Genomic DNA, 27,819 nt, shown 5'->3' with positions numbered 1-27,819 from the left:
ACTGAGCGCACTGAGTTTGCACGGCGCTTTGGTGACTTTGAAGAACAAAAAAAGTCCGTCTACATGTGGCTCGAACCTTGTGCATGTTTGGTACCACATACCTGTGTGAGAAGCTCTTCTCAGTGATAAAGACTAACAAAACAGCACACAGGAGTCGCCTCACTGATGAGCACCTGCAATCCATCCTGAGAATCTCCACAACACAGAATCTCACACCAAACAGAAACGAACTTGTTGCCAAAAAAAGATGCCAGGCGTCCAGCTCTAAAATGACATATGAGCAAAGACAACTGAATGATTTGATTTCTTATTGCTGAAAGGAACACATTTTATTTATATTTCTAGCTTTTTTTATGCAGCATGTTCATATTTGAATTTGTATAATTTTGACAGGATATATTTTTATGTAGAGCAAAATCTTTTGGGATATTTAAAATCTAAGTTTATTTTTATATAAAATTACATAAGAGTAAAGAAATTTGAATGTTTGTTCTTTTAACGTTTACTTTATTTCTAACTTGTATAATTTAGACAGGATATATTTTATGGAGAGCAAAATATTATAAGTTTTTAAGGTTTGAGTTGATTTATTCACAAATAATATTCCTGTCTGTTTTTACCATTCCTACCAAAGATATTTCTGTCGACTAAATAAAAATTCCTTCTATTTAAAATTTAAATAGAACTTGAACAAATACGATAGTTCATAATATCCACGCAGACTTGCGTAAGAGCGGGAGTTATCCGTTTTAACAAGCAGCGTATTGCACTGAACGAAATAGCTGTGTGTGTATATATGTAGATATGTATGTATATGTATAAATGTTTATATATGTGTGTGTGTATGTATATATATATATATGTATTTGTGTGTATATATGTAGATATATATATGTATGTATATATGTGTGTGTGTATATTTATGTGTATATGTATAGATATGTATATATATATGTTTAAGTGTGTGTGTGTGTAAATATATATATATATATATATATATGACAGCAACACTCATCACTCACAACAGTGACAAAACAATTACAATGACAATCATGTTACGTTTAACACACTACTTCTCCGCTGCGAAGCGCGGGTATTTTGCTAGTTAGGATTAAACTTGATACTCTTGTTCTGTATAATTCTACTATCTGCCTTATGTTATTAATTGGTTTTAAGATGTTACTCATCAAAGATGAAAAGCAAGATGTGTAGATATCATTCTCCTCATTAATTATAGATTAAATTTTTAATATTTATATTGTTAGTATATTTGTACATCATTGGCATAGTGAAAGTTTATTTAAGAAAGCATTCATACTATTAATGTACAGTAAAACAAGATCTAAAGTTGAGGTTAACCGTAAAGAAAACAAAATTTTTTTTCTTGGCTGCATTTTACTAGCTTTCTTCATGATGATGCAATTTAAAAAATGCATGAGTTTGTATAGACATAAGTATGTAGTTATCCTTGAAAGGAAAATTAGTGAAGAAAGCACTGAACAGGGGAAACATAGTTTTCATTACACTTTTTCCATGTGAGTAATTTCATGTCAAATCCTCACACTTTTGGACCTCATCGCCACAGATTTTAACAAAACTTGGCATGTTGATTTGGTCGTATGAGTAACACATGGAACTGAAATTGCACATGCCTTGGATCAATATTAAGGGAGATTTAAGCTAACAAAGTTTAAAATTATTGGTGGGTGGGGGATTATGAATTAGACTGGCTATATCTCTCTAAATGTAAGTTGCACAGAAATGGTTCTGATATAGTTTTAAAGCTCTTTTCCAGCTCTAAATACTATACTATCCCCAAAATGAAAAATTGCCATGCTATGAATTAAAATTTGAATAGAGAAAAAAATTATTTTAAAATTTTTTACAAAAGATAGATTATAATGTCATGAGCATCTCTAGAAAATTTGGTCTGTGGTTTCTGAAATTATTGCTGAGCTATCGTTATTTATAGGTAGGATCAAATAGTTTCCTATCACCAATGGGCCTTTTTCATAGCAGCCATATTCACATGAAATAGTATGGCAAGCACAGGTGTAAGTAGTGACATTAATTAATGTTCCAATTATAATTTTAATTTAAACAAAAATTACAGTTAAAAAAGAATAAAAAGACAATAATGACAAAGTAACTAAAACAAAATAGAATTAATGGTGAAATCAGAACAGTTTTTCTCTTCAGTTCACACTTTTGACTTCTTGAAAGACACTGGCCCACTAAAAAGGCCTTGAATAAAGTCAATCATACTTGAGATCATGCAGTCTTTGATTGTATGTTTTCAGAAAATATAGATCAAGACTTTCCTCATAAACCTGAAAAACTAACACAAAAACTAAACTGAGACCAGATGGACTCTTAGACCACTAGAGTCAGGAAAGAAATTCAACTTTGAGTCAGGAAAGAAATTCAACTTTGAGTCGGGAAAGAAATTCAACTTTGATGAAATCATAAGTTACCTACAAGCTGTACTGTTTGAATGGTAACGTGGGAATGTAAGAACATAAACCATGGCTATACTCTCAATTTATACTCCATCAGCGCCTTTGATGCAGCAAGTGTGTCATTGCTTGAAATTGTGTATGTCTATCCTGTTGCCGACACAGGTTCAACTGCTAAAAGCACATCCCCTGATGATCCATGAAAAGTGTATCAGGATGGTAATGGGAGGATGAGTAGGATGGAGAAGGTCCATGAGGATGTAAAAAGTTCAGTCTCAACTCTCCAGTGCTGGGCATTGTTTCGTCAACACATCCTAACCACCAGTTACTATCATATGCAACCACAGCATAACCTTTGATGCTTGCAAAGTCGAGTGAGTCCCTATGTTTGCACACCCTTTCAATCCTGCTTTCGATGTAGGCTGAAAAGGGTCTGACATCCACTTTGACAGTTGACAACGGACGAAAGTGACTAAGTTTCAGAGTTCCTGGAATAATTGTTGCTGATTGGAATCTCATCATCGGATATTCAGCTTCAAGTTGGTACATCTGTGTTGTGGTAAATTGGCAATGGATGTTCCTGATTCTAGACTTAACAAATTCAAACCGCTGGTGTGGAATTAGAATATGCCCATCAGTGGGTCATTGTTGACTAGCTTGTGTAATAAGTTGTTTAAATGTCCCTCCAACCCATATGTTGCGAAGAAGTGCCATTCTGCAGGTATACCAAAATCCACCTTATAATTGCACAAGTTGATGATCTTTTTCAAGTTCTTATATTGAGCAGCACAACCATCTGAAAAGAAGATCATCTTTTTTGGATGCCCGTAGGTCTGTGTGTCATGTGTGTTACAGTCTGAGATGATGACAAAGCTGACTTTCTACAATTTCTGTTCTCCTTGATGATAGCAGACAAAAATACTGGCTGAAGTTAAATGACTGAGCAGAATCCTGAAGTACAAAACTGTAATTCTCTGCAAAATCTGCTACAACTAAGAATGTTCCTGGTTAAACCAACTCACGAGTTTGCCAAAAAAATGTAGTCCTGACATAGAACTTTTGGAAGACTACCCAGGAATGACTCTAGGAATTAATCAGCTGACTAGCTCTTTGTCTTAAGCACAGACCAATCGATTGATGTCCATTGCTTATACACATTGTGAATCGAGCTGTTTTCCATGTAGTCCTCTAGTTTGCTAAGGAGATTAGTAGTTCCTGGACATTCTGAACAATCCTGAAGGAAACATCTGATGCTGGAGGGTTGCATTGTATTGCTCCACTGAAATGATATCCAAAGCATTAGTCTTGAATCAGCTTTCTCTCCCCATTTTCTTTTACTGACACACAATCTTTCATTCCGGGCATCTCCAGACTGACAGAAACTGACAAGTAGAAGTACTTTACTAATTCTTCTGTACTTCTGGAAAGTGTTTTTCCAGACTCTGGATTAGGCATTGGCAAAATCTTTCTTTCACTAACATCTTGGATTTCCATGACATTTAGTGAAAAGCACCAAATTCCTCTTCAATTTTCCTCACACTCCAACTTTTTGGTAACATAGTCAAAACTTGCACCTTTTTACTTTTTGAAGTTGAACACTTGAATTTTTCTTATAGCTGGACTATCATTTTCTTTCCATGTCCTTATATGATCTCCATAGTTGTCCAGTTGCAATATCTAACATCTTCCTCGTGCTACTTACTGTCAATCCTTGGTGCTTTTAGTTCCTCATATGAGGTCTGCCTCACTCACTTTTATTGGAGATTGAGCAATCAATGACAAAGACTGTTTTACAACGGCCAAAGCAACATTGGCAAATGAACCTTCATCTCCAGGTGTTGAGGGACCAGCCCGTAGTTTTAGGATTGGGAGGGTCTGGTAGGTCACTACTGGAAGAATCAGACTGACAGATATGGTTGTTGTTCAGGTGTGAGTTTTGATAGTCTCACACAGCAGTTTCTGTAGATATGCTGACCTGGGCTTAAATTGAGACCTGGGTGATCCTGCATTGCTGCCTCAGGTACATCTTGACATTTGTAAGAGTTACAACAAGATTTCTGATCAGGTCTAAACAACTTCTGTAACGAAGACATTGTGAAAATGTACAGTATACTGCTGTGGCAAAGACATTGCTTTTTATCTCCACCAGGTAATTGACAGCATCTGCTATTGATTGATTACACCTGACTGATTTTCATGCCTTACTCCCCTCTGATTAATGCAAGATGGAACATTGTCATTTATTAGCCACTTTGGAATGGTCCCTTTTCAAAACAGCCATTTTGACATTAAATAGTATGGCAAACACAAGTGTCACTAATGAAATTAGTGAAACTTCTGTTCAGTTTCAGTGTATCATAACTGGAACCTTAATTAATGTCACTAACACCTGTGGCTGCCATACTATTTCATGTAAATATGGCTGCTGTGTAAAAGGTCAATTAGTGATAGAAAACCATGTGATGCTACCCATAAGTAATGATAGCTCAAGACCAACTTTTCTAGAGATGTTCATAACATTATAATCTAGCTTTTGTAAAACAAATTTAAATAGTTTTTTTTTTCTATTCAAATTTTCTAGAGATGTTCATGACATTATAAGATAGCTTTGGTAAAAAAATTAATAGGTTTTTCGCTATTCAGTTTTTAATATAATAATCACTCATAGCATGGTAATATTTCATTTTGGGGACAGCAGTATTAATGCAAAATAAGGATCTGGAAGAAAGCTTTAAAACGATATCAGAACAATTTCTGTGCAACTTACATTTAGGGAAATTTAGCCAGTCAAATTCATAATTCTTCCAAGTTGAAACTTTGTTAGCTTAAATCTCCCTTAATATTAATCTAAAACGTGCAATTTCAGTTCCATGGGTTACTCATATGACCTAATAACCATGCCAAGTTTCACTAAAATCTGTGATGATGAGGTCCAAAAGTTTGATGATTTGGCATGGAATTACCTTTCTGTGGAGTTTTTAGATACCCCCAGGCCAGTCAAAAGATATAATTGCTCAAAAGTCTTAGGTCTGCACCTTAGTGTCCTTCCTGTGAGCCATGTCGGCTACACTGCCTGCCTATAGGTTGCACTCTGAGACACATTAACTACAGTACATATCCAAACTGCCTCAACCCTACCCCTCACAATTCAGAGAATTAGCAGTTCTACTGTAAAGTGCTCCTGTATTGCTGACCTTCTCACACTGTCATAGAGGGTGACCACAGCAGTCCTGCATAGGAACCTCATTTCAGCTACTTGTGTTGATCACCACCTAAATCTTTTAATCATAAGTAAGGATGAGGATGTAAACTGATCTTTGAATTGCATACTTAATCTGGAAATTTAACCACCACTATCCAGTACAACATGTGTAAAATTACTTGCACAATTACTAGCAGCACCTGATTCAGGCTCATGGCCTTTCACTTGCACATGCACAATCAGAAGGCAGTTGACATTTTTTTTTTATTTAAAAAATAAATAAACTTACTTGTGATCAGGATCAGGTTAAACAAAATACATGCGACAGTGTCAAGAAACAACAGTTTCACGTGAGACCAACAATCAAACATCCTAAACTTACACCACTAAAGTGATGCACACAGTAACATTTAACATGTTAGCCAATGTTAATCAAGCATGACAAAATAAACATTAACAGACATGTATAAAAGTTAAGACAGTAGACGTAAGTAATTTGAGCTTACGTTCATATTGTGACTACTGGAGAGTTAATACGTAACAGCATACAATTAAATGAAAATGGCATGATAAGTTGTCTGTCATAAAACTGAAGCACATCACCGTTGCCTTCTGTTGTACACTCGGGTTATTTGAAACACGTTCTTTAGCGCATAATCTTAGTAGCACATAATTTTCAAGTGGTCTTCCAGCTAATAATTATAAAAAATGTAGCAGTGCATAAACACAACTTTTGTCGACACTCCATGATTTTTCTCCTGGGGAAAAAAAAAGTTTATGTACAATGAAAATATAGAGGAATATTTCCAACAAAATTAAATAAACAAATAAAAGTGCAAATAAATAAAATACTCTGAAATGTGAGCATAAATAAATAAACGTGTTAAAAAATGTTTTTGTTGCTTATGTAATTTTGTCTGTAATATTCCTCCAAACATATCCTGAAATACGGCTTGAAATATAACTGTCACTTTCACTTGTCAAAGTTGAGAGGGTGGAACTAGCACATACAATTGTTTTGATTGGTGAATGGTCTTCTGTAGATTGCTTATGCCTAATTCAATAAGTATGTCTGTGAGGTAGACAGAGGTTAATGAAACGGCACAAGAATTAATTAGAAAAATTCTTACTACTGCCAATGAAATTGATTCTGCTGAAATTATGGCGTTTTTCAGAATGAAAATTGAAGATTTATCAGAAGAAATTACAGTGTTGGCGGTCCTTTTAGACTATGACATCAATGAAACTATTTTTGAAAACATCGAAGAACTAGTGCAATGGATTGGGCTATAGGTGACAAAGTTACCTGCCCTGGACGCTCGTCCTTTAACAGTCCAGCTGAGTCAATAGAACATTTTCTTTTATGCAGTTAAAAAGTACAACAGATTGCATATTTATATGGTGTATCAGAGAAGACAATCACAAAGCGAATGAGCCAGTGTAAGATACGGGGAGCTGTATCCATATCAGTTTAGACACTTTGATATGTAAAGACCAAAGTAGTACCAACTAATAATTTGAACTAAATATTTGGCCCTATCCACATGACTTTAGACACTTAAAACAAGGGTGAAATACTCAGTTCAAAGTATTAGTGCTGCTTTGGGCTTTACGTGTCAAGGGGTCTAAACTGATACACATGTAGCTCACTGTATTTCACACTGGAACATTCACTTTCTCTGATAATAGCAATTACATTTATCACCCATTCTGACGTATTGACTTGAGCATAAGCAATCTACAGAAGACAATTCACCAATCAAAATGCAGTATGTGCTAGAGCCCACCCTCTCATTTTTGATAAGTGAAAACGACAGTTTTATTTCAAGCAGTATTTCATGATGCATTTGGAATATTATAGAGAAAAATAAATAAGCAACAAAAACATATTTCATGACACATTTATTTATTTATGCTTACATTTCTCAGTATTTTTGTTTATTTGCACTTTTATTTATTCATTTAATTTTGCCAGAAATATTAGTCTATTTGAAAGAACCCCTAAGCAGGTACATGGATTTTTTTATCGATATGTTCAGCTCACTTGAAAGTTTTCAGTGTGAAATGCAACTGAGCTAACTGTGATTTGAAACAAAGTAACCCCCCAATTCAGAGCAATGTAAATGCGTTGAGAGTGAAAGTACCTTAAATCTCTTCTACTCAGAGTGGACAGTGAAATATATTACAAACGTATAGCAAACCTTTAAAATGGTAAAATTCACATTCCTATATATAAAATTAATTCAAGCATAAGTTGACTATCCTGTGGTGGTAAATTTAAGAATTCAAGTTTGTGAATAATATTTTTTTCTATTTTTGAAGGATGAAGAAGATTCTTTTGTGATGAAAGCAATCATTCATGCTATTAACGATGACAATGTGCCTGGATTACAACATTTACTTGGGTCATTAACAAATTATGATGTCAACCAGCCAAACAAAGTAAGATTTTTCTCCATCCTACATCTCATAAACTGCATCTCTTTTGATAAGTTGCAAAAAAAGAGACAATTCTTACTATTTGATTTTATATATTTGTTTTATCTCTATTGTTAAATGGTTAAGTATGTTTTATTTACAAAGCAGTTATTTATGTTTAGTCATAATAATAAACTGTGCCTTTAGTTACTACTGAAGATAGTAAGATAGGTTTGATTTTAGCAAACTTTACACAGCTGTTTGAAATACAGTACTGTAAAAAAAGTATTTCCCCTTTCCTGATTTCTTAACGAAAAATTTTAACACTGAATGTTTTAAATCCTCAACTAAAATTAAATTTAGCTAATGAACAAGTTATCCATCCGTAACTAAAACTGTATAAAAAAGTAACTACCCTACTTACACTTAATAACTCATTGCTTCTAATATACGAGTCAGGCACTGTTGTATTTTCACCATGCAGAGTAAAATTAATGATTATATATAATTTTAATGTAGTACACCTGGAAATTCTTCCAATTACTAGAAAGGCTGTGGTCATGATTGAGTCCCTTAGAAGATTCAGCTTACTAAAGTGTTGCTTAATTTACAGTTTTATTGAATGATTAAAACATTTTCACAATTCAAAGTAAACAAACTGTAAATGGTAATTTTCCATCCAACCATTTTCTTGCCTGTGTAGTGCACCTGATGGTCACAGGACACCGGTACTGATCCTGGCAACATACTGTATTGCAGAATATAGGGAAGTTTGGAAAATACCCACATCAAGTTGGTACTGGATTAATGTCATCTAACTTTACATTGTTATACACATACCATCATTCATTATTATTAGCAGTACATACGAATACATACATAAGAATAATGAGCTATAATAGTACACAATAATAATTCAGAATTCAGCAGGATCCCTACAACTACTAGAATTCTAAATTCTTACAGCTCTGGGAATAAGTCTTAAATCTATTACTATTAATCCTGAAAACTTAAGTCATCTGTTGCATTCAAGTTGCAGGTTTGTTTGTGATACATTGCAATGAAAGTGGACTGCAGCAAACCAATAATTTTAGTACATATTTCAACAACATTGTTTAGATAGTTTTTATCCTTAATGGTAAAGGTTTTTAAACCACCGTATAAAAGTTACATTGACAGCAGATTTAATAAATGGCTTTGTAACAAAAGTGTAATAGTTTTGTCAACTTTAAAACAACTGAGATTCCTTAAAAAACATAGCCATGCTAGTCCCCGCTTACCCTTTATTAAAAAATAAAAATTAAGTATACAGTAAACATTAAAAACATTGTGTTATACAAATAGGACAGAAAATAACTTTCCGCTACATTTTACTTGTGCCATCACATGCTTTCCTCTAACTTGTGTGCTAACTGCTGTTATTAAACTGCTGGATTTCTGAAAATGAACAATACCTATCATCTGTTCAAGTGGAGCTTGTCAAAGTGAAACAAGAGTAAAAGTTGGTAAGAATATGAAAAAAATGTCTTCTAAATAAAACAGTACTTCCAGTTCTATAGAAATGTATCTGCTACAAAGGAATGTAGAATCACATGGAAAATACCTGTAATGTAGTGTTTAGTAGTGATTTAATAATGTACTATAAGTAATGACACTAAAGCAGCAAACTCTTAAAGGACACCTGTCTAAAAATTCCAAGTACACCACGTGTGGACTATGAGTGATCTGCATTGTTTTAACTTCCATGGAAGTTTTCCGAAGATCAGTCTTCTCCACTAAAATTCAGCAGGTTTGAATGCTTGTACTTGCTCTCTGTTACAGAACACTGCTTATGAAAATTTAAGAAGAGCAGACTATTTGTCCAATTATCTTTTAAGACAATGAATTACATTGTTTAGGTTGGCTGAAAGTTCAAACAAGGCCCAAACAAAGCTCCAATAATGGTACTGATAACCAAATATAAGAAGTGGGTATCTAAGCATGCAGAAAGTTTGCATTATTTGTCTGATAAAGTCTTAAATAAAAGCTGAATGCTTGACAGTATTTGAAGCACAAAAAACTGTGCAATATGGTCAGCCATTCAGTCATTCAGAGCATCACTACTGTGTATTATCAGTACAGGTTTAATTGTACTGTATATTGACCAGTCATTTGTGGTTTCAGCTCTGATAATGTTACTTTTTAGACTGTTTAATGGTTTTTGGCCCTGTGAATTTTTTTTTTTTTTCTCCATGCTTTTTTGTTAACAGAATAACTGTTAAACAAGCACTGGCAAAGTTTTTTTGAACTTTTGCTTCATAATAATTCAAAATTTAGAAGTAGCTTTTTATTTGTTTGATTAATTAATAGTGACTAAAGTGCAGTGTTATCAATTACAGAATGTAGCAAATAAATATAAGAACACCCATTTTTAAATTATTTTTTCCTTAAATAATTTATTCCAGCATGGGACACCACCTTTGCTTATAGCTGCTGGCTGTGGAAATATTCAGATATTAGATTTGCTGATGAAAAGGGGAGCCCAGATTCATGCTTTTGACAAGGTTAGTATGTCTCAGAACAAGATCATTGAACTTTCTTTTTGTGTTTTCATCTGGAGCAGTCTTGTGCAGACTTTTATGTTGTTGGAGTAATTAACTTGTTATCACGAAAACAAGTAAAAATATTAAAGTTTCTTTTATACACATCTTTTTGTAAATGTGTATTTTGTATTATTATTTTAGTTTATGTTTTACTAAGTAAGCTGTTCTCTCTTTTTATAGTCTGGTTCAAGTGCTGTTTATTATGCAGCAAGGCATGGTCATGTGGAAACATTGAGATTCCTACATAAAATGAAATGCCCTCTGGATATTCAAGATAAGGTAAAGTAAAAAAAAATACATTATTTAATTTTTTTTCAGTTGCAGGCTATAATAAAGTCTTTGCTTTAAATATTAAAATGTTAAAAGATAAACACACCTTTTCGATGATTTGTTGATTAGGTGAACCTTATTGTTGCATTTGTGTTTTTGTTGATCATCATTTGTTATTTTTACTTGTGGAAATATAACAGTGGACTAGAGTATAAATCTAAATGTGCCTTTCACTAGGTGAATTTTTAAATGTATTTGCCATTACTGTTATAAACTGGAAAGCAGTTCTATATTTGTGCATTGTATTAACCCACTATATTGTAGGTTTTAAATTTAGTTTTTATTCCCTAAAATAATGTGTACTTTTAGTGAAAGGAAGCTGCATGTATGGCATGTCTTCACAGAGTTAATTCAAAGATAAGGCATATGAAATGCCTTAATGCTCTGGAAATGTGGTAATTACTGCTTAAACTTTGAATTTTATTGTACAGTGTATATATGTTTTTTTTTATTTGCAGTCTGGTGAAACTGCCCTTCATGTAGCTGCTCGATATGGAAATGTGGACGTTGTTACGTATTTATGCAGTGTCCAAGCTAATCCAAACCTTCAAGATCGAGTAAGTCTTAACAGGGAAAAAAAATTGATGAATATACTTGTTTTTTGTCAGTATGTTAATTATATTCTATTTTATGGCATCATGCAATATGTACCCATTAGGATTCTCTATCACCTTTGGTACATCAAATAAAATCATTTTTAGAACATATCTTTATCCTTAGGGACAGTTAAGTGTACAGTACATTAAAATTCCTGTTACAGCTCCAGTTATAAATCTGTATACTTTAGGTAAAAATTTGGATTTTGTTAAACATATAACATTATGTGCATTTTATTGAATGTCTTTGTCTATTATAATCGTGTCAGTAACACCTTTTAGTCACAATATCCTTTGTGTCAAATCATGTCAGTATAACAATGGCCAAAATATGAACCTATGGCTTAAGTTTCCAGTTGGTCAGTTTCTAACATTGCTCACCATTAACTGAATCAGCTTAATGTCTTAACTAAAATCTAAACAAAAGTTCTCACACCTGTACATTAGATTGTACTACGCACCCTAAATTTCAGCCACAGTAGTCGCATTTCCTAGGCTAGGTAAAACTCCTGTACAGTCATGATGCCACACTTTAACAACAGAGGTACAATAAATGAAATTGAATAGCATCAAAACAAAGTTGTAAGAGGTCATATTACAGTATTAATTTTGTTGTTAATGTATCAGTACTGTATTTTGAAAATTATTATATAAATTTATGAGATGTATGTATTATTCTGATGTTAGTTTACCTTCAGGTTAGGTTAGTTTAGGATAGATGACATTAGGTGTACAGTGGTACTTGAAAGTTGGTGAACCCTTAAGAATTTTCCATATTCCTGCATAAATATGACTTAAAACATCATCAGATTTTCAGCTAAACAAATGAGATAACAATATTATACTTGGTCATTTATTTATTGATCACCCAATATTAAATATCACAGTGTGCTGAATCAGAGAAAACCTAAACTTAACATTTGAGTCCTTGTAGAGCAATTCCACCACACCTTCCACTACAGTTATGGCGGGGGGACTCCCAATTTGGCAAAGCAAAAAATAGTACAAATAGCATTAACTACTCCTTAATATAAAACTGAATCAAGAAAAATGATGGGAAACCATTTACATTGCACAACGGTTAATCTATATGTCTTAAGTACATGAATTCACTTGTAATTAAAGATTTCAGGTTAAATACAACAGCAAAACGTAATTTAGCATATCGAAAGATTATTTATATATATATATGCTGACTCAACAATTCATTTTAAGAAAGTATAGCATTCCACCTCTGTTGATTAATTAAGACCTTTAATGACATCATGTACATCAAGACCTTATTTCAGCATATGACTGACTTCTAATTCTTTTAAAGGTAAGACCATTTAATGTAGTAACTAGTATGTCTTTTTATTTAGGAACATGAAACTCCTCTACATTGCGCTTCCTGGCATGGTTATTATGCTGTTGCAAAATCTCTTTGTCAAGCTGGTTGTAATGTTAATATAAAAAATAAAGAAGGAGAGACTCCTCTTCTCACAGCATCTGCTAGAGGATATCGAGATATCGTTGATTGTCTTGTGGACCATGGGGCTGACCTTGATTCAACGGACAAGGTAAGCCATTTTTATATTGCATTGCTAAAAGAATGATCCTTGTCAAGAGAAATGCACACAATTAATTATATGCATGCTAATTATAAGCATTATATAGGCTAGACTTAAAAAATAGGTATTTATGTTTTCCATCAATAATTTTAGTACTCATTTTTATACATATTTAATGAACCTAGTTACCTTGAGTTTTATTTGATTATTTTGTAAGTTGCATTGAACACATTTTCCCTGCATTCAGTAAACAAAAAAGTGTATTATTTTTAACAATTTTGCAAAAGCAAACTGTCTAGAAAGGCATTGTCAAGAACATGTGCCTAGGTTATCATCATATCTCCTCTGTTTAATATTGTGACACACATTTCCAAGCATCCATGTCTGTTGATTTCACAAATAAAAGCACAACTAATACAATTTATTCAGAACCTTAAACCTCAATTAGGCCTTTGCTTTACTGATTTTTTTTAACACTTTATTCTGGTTTTGATGCTCTAATTTTTGGTTTTAACTCTGAGCCATAATTTTACAGTTATACCAGTGTTTAACAGTCATCTTCTGGTCTTTAAATTGTTGATTAAACCTTGGGTAGAAGAGAATTCAGATAAAGTAATGCATTTATTTTTTGATAAAATAAAGGTCACTGTGGATCTAAACTGTAAGCAAATATGTTATTCCCAATATTAAAAGTAGATACATTGTTATGCAAGACAGGTACATACCTAAACTTGGAATTAATAGGAATTTTTTTTAAATTCTACAGAGGGTTAATAAAGAGTTAAAAAAAGAAGCTGCAAAGGGAAAAACATCTCTATAAGGTGAATAAGACTAATAACTCTATAGTGAATTGTAGGGTGTATGAGAACATGAGGGCAACCATCAAGAAGGAGTTTAGGATGGCTAAAAGACAGTTGGAGAGGAATATAACAGATAAAGCAAAGGACGACCCTAAGAGATTGTTTCAGTATTTAGTAGTAGAAGAACAGTCAAGGAGGAGGTGAAGTACATCAAGAATAGTAAAGGAGAGTTAAAAGATAAAAACAGTGAAATCACGAATGCTGTAAACATGCATTTTTCTGAGGTCTTCACAAGTTAGAAAGTGAATAACCTCCCAATGGTAAATGGGACTACTAAGCGGAGGTTCTGAGTAATTGTAGAGGGAGAAATACTACTCAGATTAAATAGGCTGAAACCAAACAAATGACTAGGACCAGATAATATTTACCCTCAAGTTCTTAAGGAGGTTAGCGAGTACATATATAAACCCTTGACACATTTTTAGAAAGTCACTGTGCCCTGGGGAGATTCAAAAGGACTGGAAAATGGAAAATATTATCCAGTTATATAAAAAGGGTCACTGGGCAGATCCAAGCAACTATAGGCCAGTAAGCTTAATATGCATCACAGGAAAATTAATGGAATAATTAATAAGATTGAGCAGCACATGGTAAGTACACAGCAGGTTTTCTGAATAGTCAGCATTAGTTCAGAAGAAGGAGGTGATGTTTTTCTAAATTCTGGGATTCTATCAGGAAGCAACAAAAGGATATGATCAGAGTGGAGCATATATTATTTATCTTGACTTTCAGAAAGCATTTCGTAATATGCCACACGAGAGGTTGGGTATCAAACTAAAAGAATTGGGAGTTCAGGGTGATGTTTGTAGATGGTTGAAGAATTGTCTCAGACACAGGGAGCAGTGACTGATGGTGCAAGGAACCTTATCAGTATTGGCTATGTTAAGAGTGGTGTTCCACAGAGGTCAGCCTTATATATATATATATAGGTGGATTGGCAGATTGTTTGGAATCCATTAAATCGTTACAGAAGGACATAGACAGCATACAACTTGGGCAGATATGTGCAAACGAAATTTAATGTCAATAAATGTAAGATATTACACATAGGAAGTAAAAATGTTAGGTTTGAATATACAACGGGAGGTCTGAAAATTGAGAGTACCCCTTATGAGAAGGAGTCATAATGGATTTGACACTATCAACTGCCAGTGTTCAGAAGCCATTAACAAGGCAAGCAGAATGTTAGGTTATATAGCATGATGTGTGGAGTACAAGTAGGTTATGCTCAAGCTTTATACAATAAAGCAGAGAAGTAGTGTGTTAAAGAATTTATGAAAAAGAAAAGGAAACATTTTAAAAATAACGTAACATGATTGTAAATGTAATTGTCATAGGCTTATTTTAGTATTGAGAGTGAATTTGATGATTGTAACGAAAAGGCAGGAGTCACCAGCAGGAAGGCGTGAAGCAAGGCCAACAATAACAGGTCTGAAGCGGTGGAGTAAATGAAAAGGCAGGAGTCACCAGCAGGAAGACGTGAAGGAAGGTGAACAATAACAAACTTGAAGAGGTAGAGTAAAGAAGAAGGGAGCAGTGAGCATGACGAACAGCTGAGGAAAGTAAGGAAGCGAATGAGGAGGCACATGAGCACAGAATGTCATGTATATAGGCACAGAGCCAGCCATGCGGAAAAAGGAAGGGGGACCGGGGGCGGCCATTGTGTGTCTCTGCCGTGAAATAAATAGTCTGTTAACAGAAATAAAGAATGAAACTGCCAAAAGGAGAGGTCAGTTCCGAAAGTTCCTTACGGCATAATGGTGAGAACTACCAAAAACAAGATGTTATTTTCTAAACTTTGTCACAGGGCACGGCGTGAAATGAAATATACTTGACGTTTGTAAGTATAGTGCATAGGATGAGCATGGAAAATTTGGGTTTCCTATGTATTTTGGAAGTCGCAGAAATAGTGAGGAGTGTTTTCCCCTATCTATATATACAGTTTAGGGGGTACACCCATTTCCCCCCCTTGGGTGTTGCAGTAGGACATGAAACATACCTAACTTTTGTAAGTACACTGCAAGGAATGAGCACACGAAATTTCAGCTTCCCACCTACATGGAAAGTGGGAGAATTAGTGATGAGTCAGTGAGGGCTTTGCCTTTTACATGTATAGATGCACTGGTGAGGCCTCATCTGAAGTACGGTGTTGAGTTTTAGTTTCCTGATTGCAAAAAGGACATGTCGGTGCTAGAAAAGGTCCAGAGAAGAGCGGCTAGGCTCATTTCAGGGCTACAGGGGATGAATTATGAGGAAAGATTAAAAGAGCTGAGCCTTTGCGGTTTAAGCAAAAGAAGATTAAGAGGTGACATGATTTAAGTGTTTAAAATTATGAAGGGAATTTGTACAGTGGATCAAGACCTTTATTTTAAAATGAGTTCATCAAGAACACGGCAACACAGTTGGAAACCTGTTAAGTGTAAATTTCGCACAAACATTTGGAAGTTTTTCTTTAGACAGAGAAGTATAGAATCCTAGAATGAGCTACCAAGTAGCATGGTGGGCAGTAAGGCTTTAGGGACTTTCAAAACTAGGCCTGATGGTTTGTTTTTGTTTTTTTTTTTTTTTTGTTTTTTAAGAAGAATTAAGTGGATAAGACTGTTGGTCTGAGTGGCCTGTTCTCATCTAAATTGTTCTAATGTTTTAATTCTCCAAGAAATTCAACAATTCTAAGGCAAATATACTGGTGTTTCTGTAAGGGGCCGGAGTGCACAAGCCAAATAGTGTTGTATGTCATACAGTATTACTGGCCTAGTTGTCATTTTATATCCAGTCATACAAAGTTAACTAGCTTTAGCTACAAAAGTATTGCAAGAGATCAATTCAAGGGTAAATAATGGTTTATTGATTTCTGCTATCACTCGCAGGTTTCTAACTGCAATTCCTGCTTTTACTACCTCTCAGTGTACAAATTGACATGGTTTTCTTATTAACTATTAACAATACTTCAAATTTCTGGGCACAACTATACAAACACTCACAGCTGTGAAATTAACATCACTTCCATCATTAAGAAGACTCGACAGTGGATGTATTTTCTACACAAAGAAAATAAATATTTCCCAACCCATCATTCTACAATTCTATAATACCATAATTGAAAGTGTGGTTACATTCTTCATTGTTGTCTGATTTAGTTCATTAATGGTCCATTCCAGAAACAAATTGCAGCATGTTGTGAGGTCTGTTGATAAAATATTTGTCTTTGCTCTTCCATCTGTTGTAGGCCTGTCTGCATTTAGCATCATAAACCGTGTTGAAAGGATCACCACTGACTCTTCACACCTAAATCATCACAAACTGGCACCTAAACATTTTTTCTTCCCAGAACCATAGACCTCACATACCTTTAATTTAGCATGTCTGCCCCACTTACTTGGGTGTTCTTTCATATACCAAGTTGTGTGTGTTTATGTATATGCACATGTATGTACGTATGTATGTGTTCATACACTATATACGATTTGTACATTTCTTTTATAATTGCACTATTCTGCTGATGTTTGACATATGTTGTTCAACTTATGTTATTTGTGGTGTTTATACAGTATGTTATGTTGTTTTCTGTTATAAGCAACTTCAAAACTACCAAGTTCCTTCTCTTCCTGTACATTATGCCCTGGCAAATAAAAATGATCCAGATTCTGATAGATTCAGATTCTAATTAATTCTTTTAAGAATTAAATCATTCCTTAGTTGACTCTTATCTGTACATGCCTTCCTGTGACTAATGTTAATAAAAGTACAGTATACTGAATAGCTATGAAACCTAATATATATGCCATTTGAATTAATCTGTAAACGTAATTACCCATAAAATACAGTTCAAAATCTAATTTTGAATATTTAAGTACTAACACATTATTAGAGCTCTAATGTTAAGATACATCTCGTCTTAAATTTTCATACTTCTCATAATAATAAAGTCATTTGCTAGATAAGGCAAGTAATGTAGATGTTTGAGTGAAATATTAAACCTCTTTTAACAACTTCTTTAAAAATTTTCCCCTTCTTGAAAAACAAAAATTTTCTATTTTAAATTTGCATGGATTTTAAAAAATAAGGATATAATATTTTATTTTTTCTTCTAAAATGAATAGATTTGAATAAACTACCCTCCGCATTTATTTTGAAGAATGCACCTTTGTTATTTAAAAAAAAAGTGGATTTCAATCCACATAAATTATTCTTAGCTTTTGAGTGAGGTATGTAAATATACGTAATAAAATATATATATATTTTTTAGGATGGACATAATGCCCTTCACCTTGCTGTAAGAAGATCTCAGATTGAAATTGTCAAGTGCCTATTAAGACATGACTGTTATGTTGATATTCAAGATCGCCATGGCAACACGCCATTGCACATTGCCTGTAAAGATGGCAATCTGCCTGTTGTTCTGTCTCTTTGTGATGCAAAATGTAGTCTGGATATCCCAAACAAAGTAAGTAAAATGGTGTTAAAACTTAATTGAGCGTTGACAGAATTTACTTTTACATGAAACTTTGTTATTATGCCAAATAATCTACAGATTTAGTTTTTTAATAGATTACTCAATTGAAAAGACTCGAGTAAGGTACATATTTTTAATTTAGCTTTATTATGTAATATTTCTTATTTCATGTTTACAGTTACATAACTCATAATATTTAGGTAAAATAATGAGATTCGTTACCATTTTAAACTTTACTACCTAACATACATTCATGAAGTTGTAGGCAGAATATTTTTTATTTATTAATCTATCCAGTCTTTTACTGAACATTCTAACCACCATTATCAGATTTGGGTGTAGTTTGAGCCTATCCGGCATCACTGAGCACAAAACTTGGGTGGGGGTGCCAGTTCATCATAGGGCACACACATATATACACACTCCACATATTTAATTAGATTTTATCATTTCCCCAGTACTTTGCATAACTGATGATTCTGTCTTATTTATTTACATTTTTGTAGTATGGAAAAACCCCACTGCATTTAGCAGCTCACAGTGGGAGCCTCGAAGTTGTCCGTCATCTTTGTGCTGCTGGTGCAAATATAGATGCCATTACTGCAGTAAGTACCTTAAATATATTCCGTTTTCTTACTTGATGATTAGTTTATTTCTGTGGTGTTTCACATGCTAAGTTGGTTTACATGCAAACAAAAAAACAGGATAAGGTGAGTAACCCAGTTAAAGCAGAAACTCAAGTTTCTTTTAAAAAAAATAAATAAATTACATGCCCAAGTTTATGTATGGAGTTTTCCTTTGGCAAAATGGTCCAACGTCACTAAACTGTGCAAAACAGAGTTAAACCACAGCATCGGCCACTGTGAATGTGAAACCAAACATGGAAACTATGGTAATTTTCTTGTGTTTTATAAATACTTTTAGTCCTTCATGTGCAGTGACATAAATAACCTCTATCCCCTCTTTACAGCCCCAATCTGAGCAACCATTGATTTGACTTATGGACACTGGCTGCTGCGTCACCCAGTCACACTGTTTCAACATATCTAGCATATAGGTTGATTAAAGCTAAACAGACACGTTATTTACAGGTTTCTGTTAATGGATTGCATGCATCACACTCATTTCATACATACTGATATGTGTGCTTCTTGCCTTAAACCCAGTGCTGCTGGGATAAAAACTCTGGTATTTTTACTTCAATAAAATAAGTATTGCACTATTATACTCATTACTTTAAAAAGCAAGTAAACTACATAACAGATGTTACTATTTTAGCTAAGATAAGGATTAATGCAATCACCCAAGGATTTACCTCAGGAAATGTATCTTTTGATCGCTTCCACCATCTTCTACCTGTGCCTGCTGAAAGTGTATGTATAAAGCTAACAATACATGTTCAGACAACCAGAGTGCAATGGTCATGTGCAGATTACTGAATACTTAACTATTACCCAATTAAGAGTTTACATGGTTACATAACTGGTGTAACAGAATAAGATGCTTCTCGCACCCTTGCACCCTCAGACACCACGTCAGACACTAGGTAAAAGTCCAATAATGATATTTATTATATCAATAATGTGCACAAAGCACCCTCTACTCCCAAATATACCAATAAACAATGAACAATGACAAATCCTCCACTCCCAGACGCTTAGCCACCCTGCCTCCCAACTCAGCTCATCGTCTGGGAGCCCCCACAGTCCTTTTATATTCCCTGACCCGGAGGTGTTCCTTCCCAACAGTCCACAAGTCCTTATTCCTTCCGGGTCAGGGTAAATAATGTTTCTCACCCCGGAAGCCCGTCGCTCTTCCTATGACGAACTTCCGGGTCATAGGGCATGAAGAATTCTTGGTCCTCCCTGCAGCTCCCTCTCGTGGCCCCATGGCATCCAGCAGGGCGGTGCACAAAAACTACATGGTCCATAATGCCCTGCTGGTCTTCTGGGGACCTCCATGCTGCAAGGAGGGCTCCACCTGGCGGCTTGGGGTATTGGCGGGTACATGGCCGGCCATATCTTACAGTACTCCCCAGCGGCAATTATAAAGATTCGGAGCGGCCTGCCCCGAGAGGGAAGTCTTCCTCCAAGAGGACGCGTCATCCGGGATCTGACTGCGTTGCCCCTGTCCTCGAGCAAACCTTGGGGGGACGGTGTACCTCCTGTCTCCCCGGGGACATTGCGCCACTCGTGACCCGTCGCTGGCAATTGTAGCACCGACGCAGTCCTCCTGGTTGGCTCTTTTCCCGATACCTGAAACATCTCGGGAACTCGGTCAGCTCCACCCTTTCCCCCGCCAAGGAGGGTTTTCTGGCCGCCTCGCTGCTCTCCGCCCTTTTCCCACCTTGTCAGGAGACCCCTTCTTTATTCTAAGGATCTCCAGTTTACTCTGGGGCTTGTCCACAGTTTGGGTCTCTCTATTAATGAAAGAGAGCCCTTTTACTGTCTGCACGCCTTTGATTTATAAACAACATGGGTCGGGTCTTTAGGATCGAATCGCTCCAAGAGACAGCACCAACCAGCTGCTCTGGCTCGATCGGTCCTTCCCCGCCGCTCCGTAACGTTCGGCCTCTCTTGTAGGGCACACATCCATTTGGCACCGCTATGGATTAAAAGCGGGCCCGGATCACACTGCGTCCCTATTACATTATATACGGTACCGACATTACCTGTCTGTACCGCCAAATCACATAACACGGGAGGCTCTCGGTCCAATCGCCGCAGGTACTCACGTACTCTTCTTAAAGGCGCTTCGGCCGCCGCTCCCAGATCTCCAACGATCTTCTTAATCGCCTCTAAAGTCTGCAAAATACTCCGCACGGGCTCGATTAATTTTCGAGTTCCCGCACGTCAAAATAATTAGTTAATTCGGCCGGGGGTTTGGCTTACTTTCCGGGTTTGCCAAACCGTCCGGCCGGAGCCAATGAACTTCGCCGCTGTCGGCACGTGTTCTGACGGGTTCCGCACGGGTTTCTGGGAATTGGAGTTCTCTACAGGCGAGGACCGGGCCGCCATCTTTGGTCGACTGCGACCTGCCTTTATTAATTTGTCGGCAGATCGACCAGCCATTTCCCGGCCCTCCTTACCTTCTTTTGGGTTGAGCAGTGCCGCTCACCACCCCTTTCTCCTTCGGAAAAATCAAGTCCGTCTTTTCTTGGGCGAAGTCATAAACAGCTGGACACGGAACGCCACCTTTCTGGAATCCTTCGTGGTACTTCCCGTGTCCCTCGCCGGCACCCGTAATGCGGAAGTCCTTTTCGTTGTCCGTCTGCCCGCATAAAAGCGCCACACTATCTTCGGGAGATTCTCCTGCATCCCGCAGAACCTCCGGATGATCTTTTCCGAGGTATGTGCATGGTACGAAATGAGAAATTTTAAATAAATTATCTACGTTTGCAGCACATACCTCGTTGTAGGTTTCTTCGTCCGGAGTCCTCTCCCGATCCGTGTAGTCGCCCTGTCGCTCATCCCGAGTGTCGGCCATGACGAACATGGAACTTCCGCTGGTGTTGTTGCCCTGTTTTGTCTTCTTTTTTCCCATTATAGACTTGAAAAAAAGGTGAGGTTTCTGGCGATTTTCCTGTGTGTGTTGTGACGCTGTCTTCCCGGGGTATTTTGTCCACAGTAAAATTTTTAAATACAGGTCCTCTGCCAAACTGACGGCCAGAGAATCCTGCCGAGCTACGCCAACTGTAACAGAATAAGATGCTTCTCGCACCCTTGCACCCTCAGACACCACGTCAGACACTAGGTAAAAGTCCAATAATGATATTTATTATATCAATAATGTGCACAAAGCACCCTCTACTCCCAAATATACCAATAAACAATGAACAATGACAAATCCTCCACTCCCAGACGCTTAGCCACCCTGCCTCCCAACTCAGCTCATCGTCTGGGAGCCCCCACAGTCCTTTTATATTCCCTGACCCGGAGGTGTTCCTTCCCAACAGTCCACAAGTCCTTATTCCTTCCGGGTCAGGGTAAATAATGTTTCTCACCCGGAAGCCGTCGCTCTTCCTATGACGAACTTCCGGGTCATAGGGCATGAAGAATTCTTCGGTCCTCCCTGCAGCTCCCTCTCGTGGCCCCATGGCATCCAGCAGGGCGGTGCACAAAACTACATGGTCCATAATGCCCTGCTGGTCTTCTGGGGACCTCCATGCTGCAAGGAGGGCTCCACCTGGCGGCTTGGGGGTATTGGCCGGGGTACATGGCCGGCCATATCTTACACTGGGTTACTTGCAGAGAAATCTACATGTGTTATCCTGGTTTCTCTAACCAGAACAAGGGTTTTACAAGGCATTTTAGTAAATGGTTTCTGTGAATAATTGGATTATTAAAACACATGTAAATCCATTTGCTGGTGCAATATACAGATAGGTACTTTTAAACTTTGTCATTGTTTTGACATAAACACTTGACATTTGTTTTTCATATTTTGCTTTTAAATATTTTTTTTTAATGTTCAGTAAGGCTGCCATGATCAGTCAATGTGATTGACTAAAAGTTTTAATCGAATTGTATTTTTTTTAATTGGCTACTCATCCCTGCCCCACCCACTCTGTGTACTATTTTTGAATAGGCTAATGATGGCTGCAGCTGCACCACATTCAGCGAAAGAAGGTTCCTCCAAGTATCGGTCAAAATTTCCTTGTGCTTGGCAGTATGTCACCCAAAATTTTGAGATAATGGGTGTTCATTTTGTGTAAAATCCAGACTATGTTCCATAAGTGCATTAGCTCAATGCATAAACACCTGGGGCCTCATGTATAACGCTGTGCATAGAATTTGCACTATAACATGACATAAACACAAAAGCCGGAATGTGCTTACACACAGAAAAATCCAGATTCAGGAATCTATGTGTACTCCAACTTCCACATTCTTCCGCTACATAAATCCCGGTCAGTGTGAAAAGTAACGCTCGTGCACGCACCTTATGTCCCGCCTCAGCTCCTCCCAGAATTACACCTCTTTGAATATGCAAATCAATATAAATCGCCCTTAAGCTCAGCCTTCTGTGAAAAGACAATAGAAAAAGCACGGGGGAAATATAAGAATTTCAGCGAATATCAAGTGGAGGCAAAGGAAAAACATACTATTTGTTTAATTAAACCGTGGTATAATCAACAAAAGGAAGTTGTTTGAGTGACATAGCGTGTTGGAGAAACTTGAAAGCTCAGATATCAAAGTCGCCGTGAAAAGGCGAGTTGTAGCCCACCGCCTGAGTGTCATTTGAAAGCTTATTAGGGTACAGAGAAAATAAAAGGCACACAGTGGGGAAAAAAGCACGAAATGTCAACTTCAATCTCGAAATTTCCACTTTAATCATATAGTTTATTTTGTCATTAAAGTAGAAAATCATAAACGTCATAAAATCTTTCAATTAACCAGTTTCTCAAATCACCTCGTAATTAAAGTAGCACGTTAAATGCTTTGTATTGTATGTGATCTTCTATGTGCTCTATGTGTGTGTGTGAATCACTACTTGCATTGACACAGAATCCATTACATTCGTGATATTACAGCTCTCTGACTCTCTAACTAAAATACTGAAATGTGTACGTGATATCATTTTCATGATGATAGGAGTTAAAGCACGTTATTAAACATGGGTTTCACAGCACAGTGATTGTGCGCGACCTTTGATGAAATTATTTATTGCAGCAGTACTCATGGGCGGCCCTGGACAGAGAAAGAATCGGTGGCTTATTTGCCCGCCAATGTCAATATGGTATCTTATGCACGGTGGATGGCCACATCCGTTGCGGACACTGCGTAGCCAGCTCGTGCTCATGACACAAGCGTTTAACTTTTGTTGAAATTTGCTGCTGCGTTTTTAGCTGTGTCATTATTTTCTGTTTCTGTTTTATATTCAATATATATTGGCATGGCTGCCCCTGCAGTCCTTGCTTTTCTTTCTCAAAGTAACCGATTGGCACACGACCAGCTCTGTAATAGATGTTAAGCCATCTGTAAGCTTAGAGCGCTGTTTCTTCAAAACGTTTAAGGAACATTGAACTATCTTCGTAGTACATGTTTAATTATTCTATCCTTCACGCCAGTCCCAGTGAAGAATATAGATTATTTAAATGAAGTTAAAGTTTTACCTGTATAATATAATAAACATATTTTGCTGCATTTCATCTTAAAAATTATATCATCATCATATGTAAATATGCGCTTTATCAAGTGGCTCAGGTTGTGCAATATTATAACTGTAGTGCAAGTTTACAGTGGGGTAATTGTACTTATAAGTACAAACAGTTCTACAAGGAGCAATTGATTGTGTTTTTAATTCTTGGGATGAAACAGTTTCTGAACCGTGAGGTCCGTACAGGAAAGGCTTTGAAACGTTTTGCCGTGGCTGAGGTAGTGTGTGCTTGATGCTGTATACCAATAATTCTCTTTCCGATCAGCTGCTGCTGTGATTCACACTCAAGATACAGTTATATAAATACTCCGAATGGTGCAGTGAGAGTAATATGGTAAAAGATGATCCACTGTGGCAACTCCTAACGGGAGCAGCTGAAAGAAGAAGAAGCTCCAGTGAGAGTAACAACGCTAAAGCAGTTATGGTATCTGGAATACTATGGCTATTCCCTGGACCATTATACTTTTACAAGTTAATTACAATCAGATGCATTACACTAATAAACAATATGTGGTTAGTTTCAGTGTATTTATAAAGCCACATCAGGAAAGTAAAAGAGTAATCACACAGGAACAGTAGCACTGCTTTGACGCTGGGTGCCGCCAGTCTGCAAAACCGAGCGGAGAACTTGAGTACGACAAGGTATAAGGTACCATGGAAAAGTGCGTGGCTTTACGCCAAGTGTAGGTTTTATACTTCGCGATTTGAACGTGGAAAAGTTCTTACGCAACATTTCTGTGTGTACGCACCGTTTATACATGAGGCCCCTGATGAGTAAGCACACTGGAATTATATAGCACAGAACAACCCAACAATACTATAAGTAACTCACTTACACTTACTTAGCTGTTTAACAATATTTTGTTTAGTGTTGTGATGCTGGTTAATTTGAGAAATTCATGCTAGTGACTGGACGAAAGCTGGAGCCATGGTATTTCTTCAGATAGAACAGATCAGTTGTCTGCTAAATACAATTGTCAGTGGCCACCATTATTACCCACAAGTGCACGTTAGTAGAATACTGTTTCAGTACATAGACTAGCTAAATACAATTGACTGGTCTGTTAGATGCACTTGCTAGCTTTATTTTGGGCAGTGTTGCTTTTTCACCTTTTGCCTGCTATTTATGCCAGGACCGGCAACTTGCAGCCCTTTAACTGTCACCTCATGGATCCAAAGGAAACTACTTCTTAGTGGTTGACAAAACTGAGCAGAAATAACATACTATCAATACACAGATCAGCTATATAAAGTTATTTTAGGTATTTTCTCCTATCATTATTGAATATGACTTGTTTACAATTTAAATGATGAGACTGACTCAGTAAGATGACTTTTTTTTTTTAATCTAGCATAGTTGAGCCAAACTAAAAGAGTGTTTGATGGCATAGTAACACGCAGCTGTCTGTACATAGGGGAGCTGCTGTTAGAAAGTTAGCCTTTTTTAAAAAAGAACACAATTTCTACTGCAATTGAAATTGCCAAATGCACAGTATGTATTCATCTTAGCAAAATCTCGGTTTTAACTTTAAAAAGATATACACACCTTGAGTAACATTTTTCTGGGCTCTTTCTACCATGTCTCCTAAGACAGTACTGATGTTAATGAAAAGTTTACTTTAATGCTCTGCGGCTACAAAAGTATTGAATATTGGTTTTGCCTTAGTCTTCTGTTCAAGAGATGTGAGTTGCTCTTCTCTGGCAACATGATTTCAGATCAGGTCAGGTTTGGGAGTATGTACTGGTAAAGTGCGTTGCTGCACCTACCAAACAATGAAACAGCTCGGAATCCTAGTTGGCAACCCCCCAGGCAGACATGTGGTCCAGTCTCCTGAAATTACCATTTATCTGCTGCAGCCAGGTACTATTTGTGTGTTTCCTTGGCCTGGTCCAGCCACTCGGGTCCTCAGCAATGAGGATCCTGCAAGCCAGATCACCCTTGGGGAATCGTGCCACATGGACTCCATGCACAACCGCTCATTTTACACAAAGTCAGGTCAGCGGTACCCAAGAGACCCAGTACTGAAGTAGTCAGGTCTCATCTCAGGTTACTGGATAAGTGTGCATGTCTTGCAACCGTATAGACCTGGACCTTCGTCCTCTTGTATCAGGAGCCCCACACACCCCTTTCCACCAACCTCATGAACATCCCCCATGCTCTCCTAATCTGTCTTCTGGCTTCATAGGAAGAGTCACCAGAGACATGAATGTCGCTGCCGAGGTAAGTAAACCTCTTTTCAAGGTCGACATTTCCTATGCAGAGAGACACACTGCTAATGGCTGTGCCCAAGAAGTCATTAAAGAACTAGATCTTGGTTTTTATCCAGGATACTGACAAGCCCCGACACTAAGACTCCTCACTTTTGTCTCTCGAAAGCCCTGAACAAAGCCTCCATTGACTCTGTGAAGATCACAGCATCGTCGGGAAAGTCATGATCACTGAATCTTCACCAACAGATAACCAACTACCCTGCCAAACACCCAGTCCATGCAAGTATTGAACAGAGTAGGAGCAAAAACACACCCCTGATGTACCGCAGAGTCACGTAGGAAAAACAAAGAGGCTCCACTCTGCACAGCACTAATAGTACCAATGTACAAGCCGGCCATGATATCCAGCAACTTCAGGATCCCATGACGTCTCAGGATGTCCCAAAGGGCAGCTTGATCAGCTGAGTTGAAAGCCGAATCCTTTATGAAAATCGACAAAGGCTGCAAAGAAATTCTGCCAATATTCACATTTGCACTCTATGATAACCCTCAGTGCCAGGATGTGGATGATGGTAGACTTCTTAGGCATAAAACCAGACTGCTCTGTTCTCTGGTAGGTGAGCAAGTGACCATGGATCCAATTGAGGATGACCTTAGCGAGGACCTTACTAGGCACCAAGAGCAATGTTATCCCCCCTGTAGTTGCCACAATCCAGGCGATCAGCTTTCCCTTTTCAGACTGGGACGATAAGACCCATTTTCCCGTCATTTGGGATGATACAAAGATTGCTTGCAATGCCAGGAGTACAGCCTTCACCCTGGATACCACAGACCGTTGCAGCCTTCCCTACCCTCAGCTGGTTCACCACCTGTGCAGTTGCAGTGAGATTGGGTTATTCACAGCTAATTGGAGCATCAGCTTGACATGAGTCACGAGATCATAGATAGTGTGTCACTTGCTCACGGATTCCTCTAACAAACGCCTACTTATCTGCCCTCAGA

The 27,819-nt window shown here is 37.0% G+C and overlaps 1 protein-coding gene across 1 annotated transcript in view; it reads left to right on the top strand.

Moving 5' to 3' along the window:
• Positions 1–27,819, top strand: part of dapk1 (death-associated protein kinase 1) — a 198,591-nt gene that overhangs the window by 130,606 nt on the left and 40,166 nt on the right. Inside the window, exons 12-18 of the mRNA XM_039758599.1 lie at positions 7,981–8,100; positions 10,521–10,619; positions 10,839–10,937; positions 11,447–11,545; positions 12,946–13,143; positions 18,241–18,438; positions 18,954–19,052. Of these exons, the coding sequence (XP_039614533.1) occupies positions 7,981–8,100; positions 10,521–10,619; positions 10,839–10,937; positions 11,447–11,545; positions 12,946–13,143; positions 18,241–18,438; positions 18,954–19,052 (912 nt within the window). The remainder of the gene's footprint in view (positions 1–7,980; positions 8,101–10,520; positions 10,620–10,838; positions 10,938–11,446; positions 11,546–12,945; positions 13,144–18,240; positions 18,439–18,953; positions 19,053–27,819) is intronic.

The sequence above is a fragment of the Polypterus senegalus genome, chromosome 7 (genome assembly GCF_016835505.1).
Source record: "Polypterus senegalus isolate Bchr_013 chromosome 7, ASM1683550v1, whole genome shotgun sequence".
Taxonomy (NCBI): Eukaryota; Metazoa; Chordata; class Cladistia; order Polypteriformes; family Polypteridae; genus Polypterus; species Polypterus senegalus.
The sequence above is the reverse complement of the archived record's forward strand: the minus strand, read 5'-3'. Positions and strand labels throughout refer to the sequence as shown.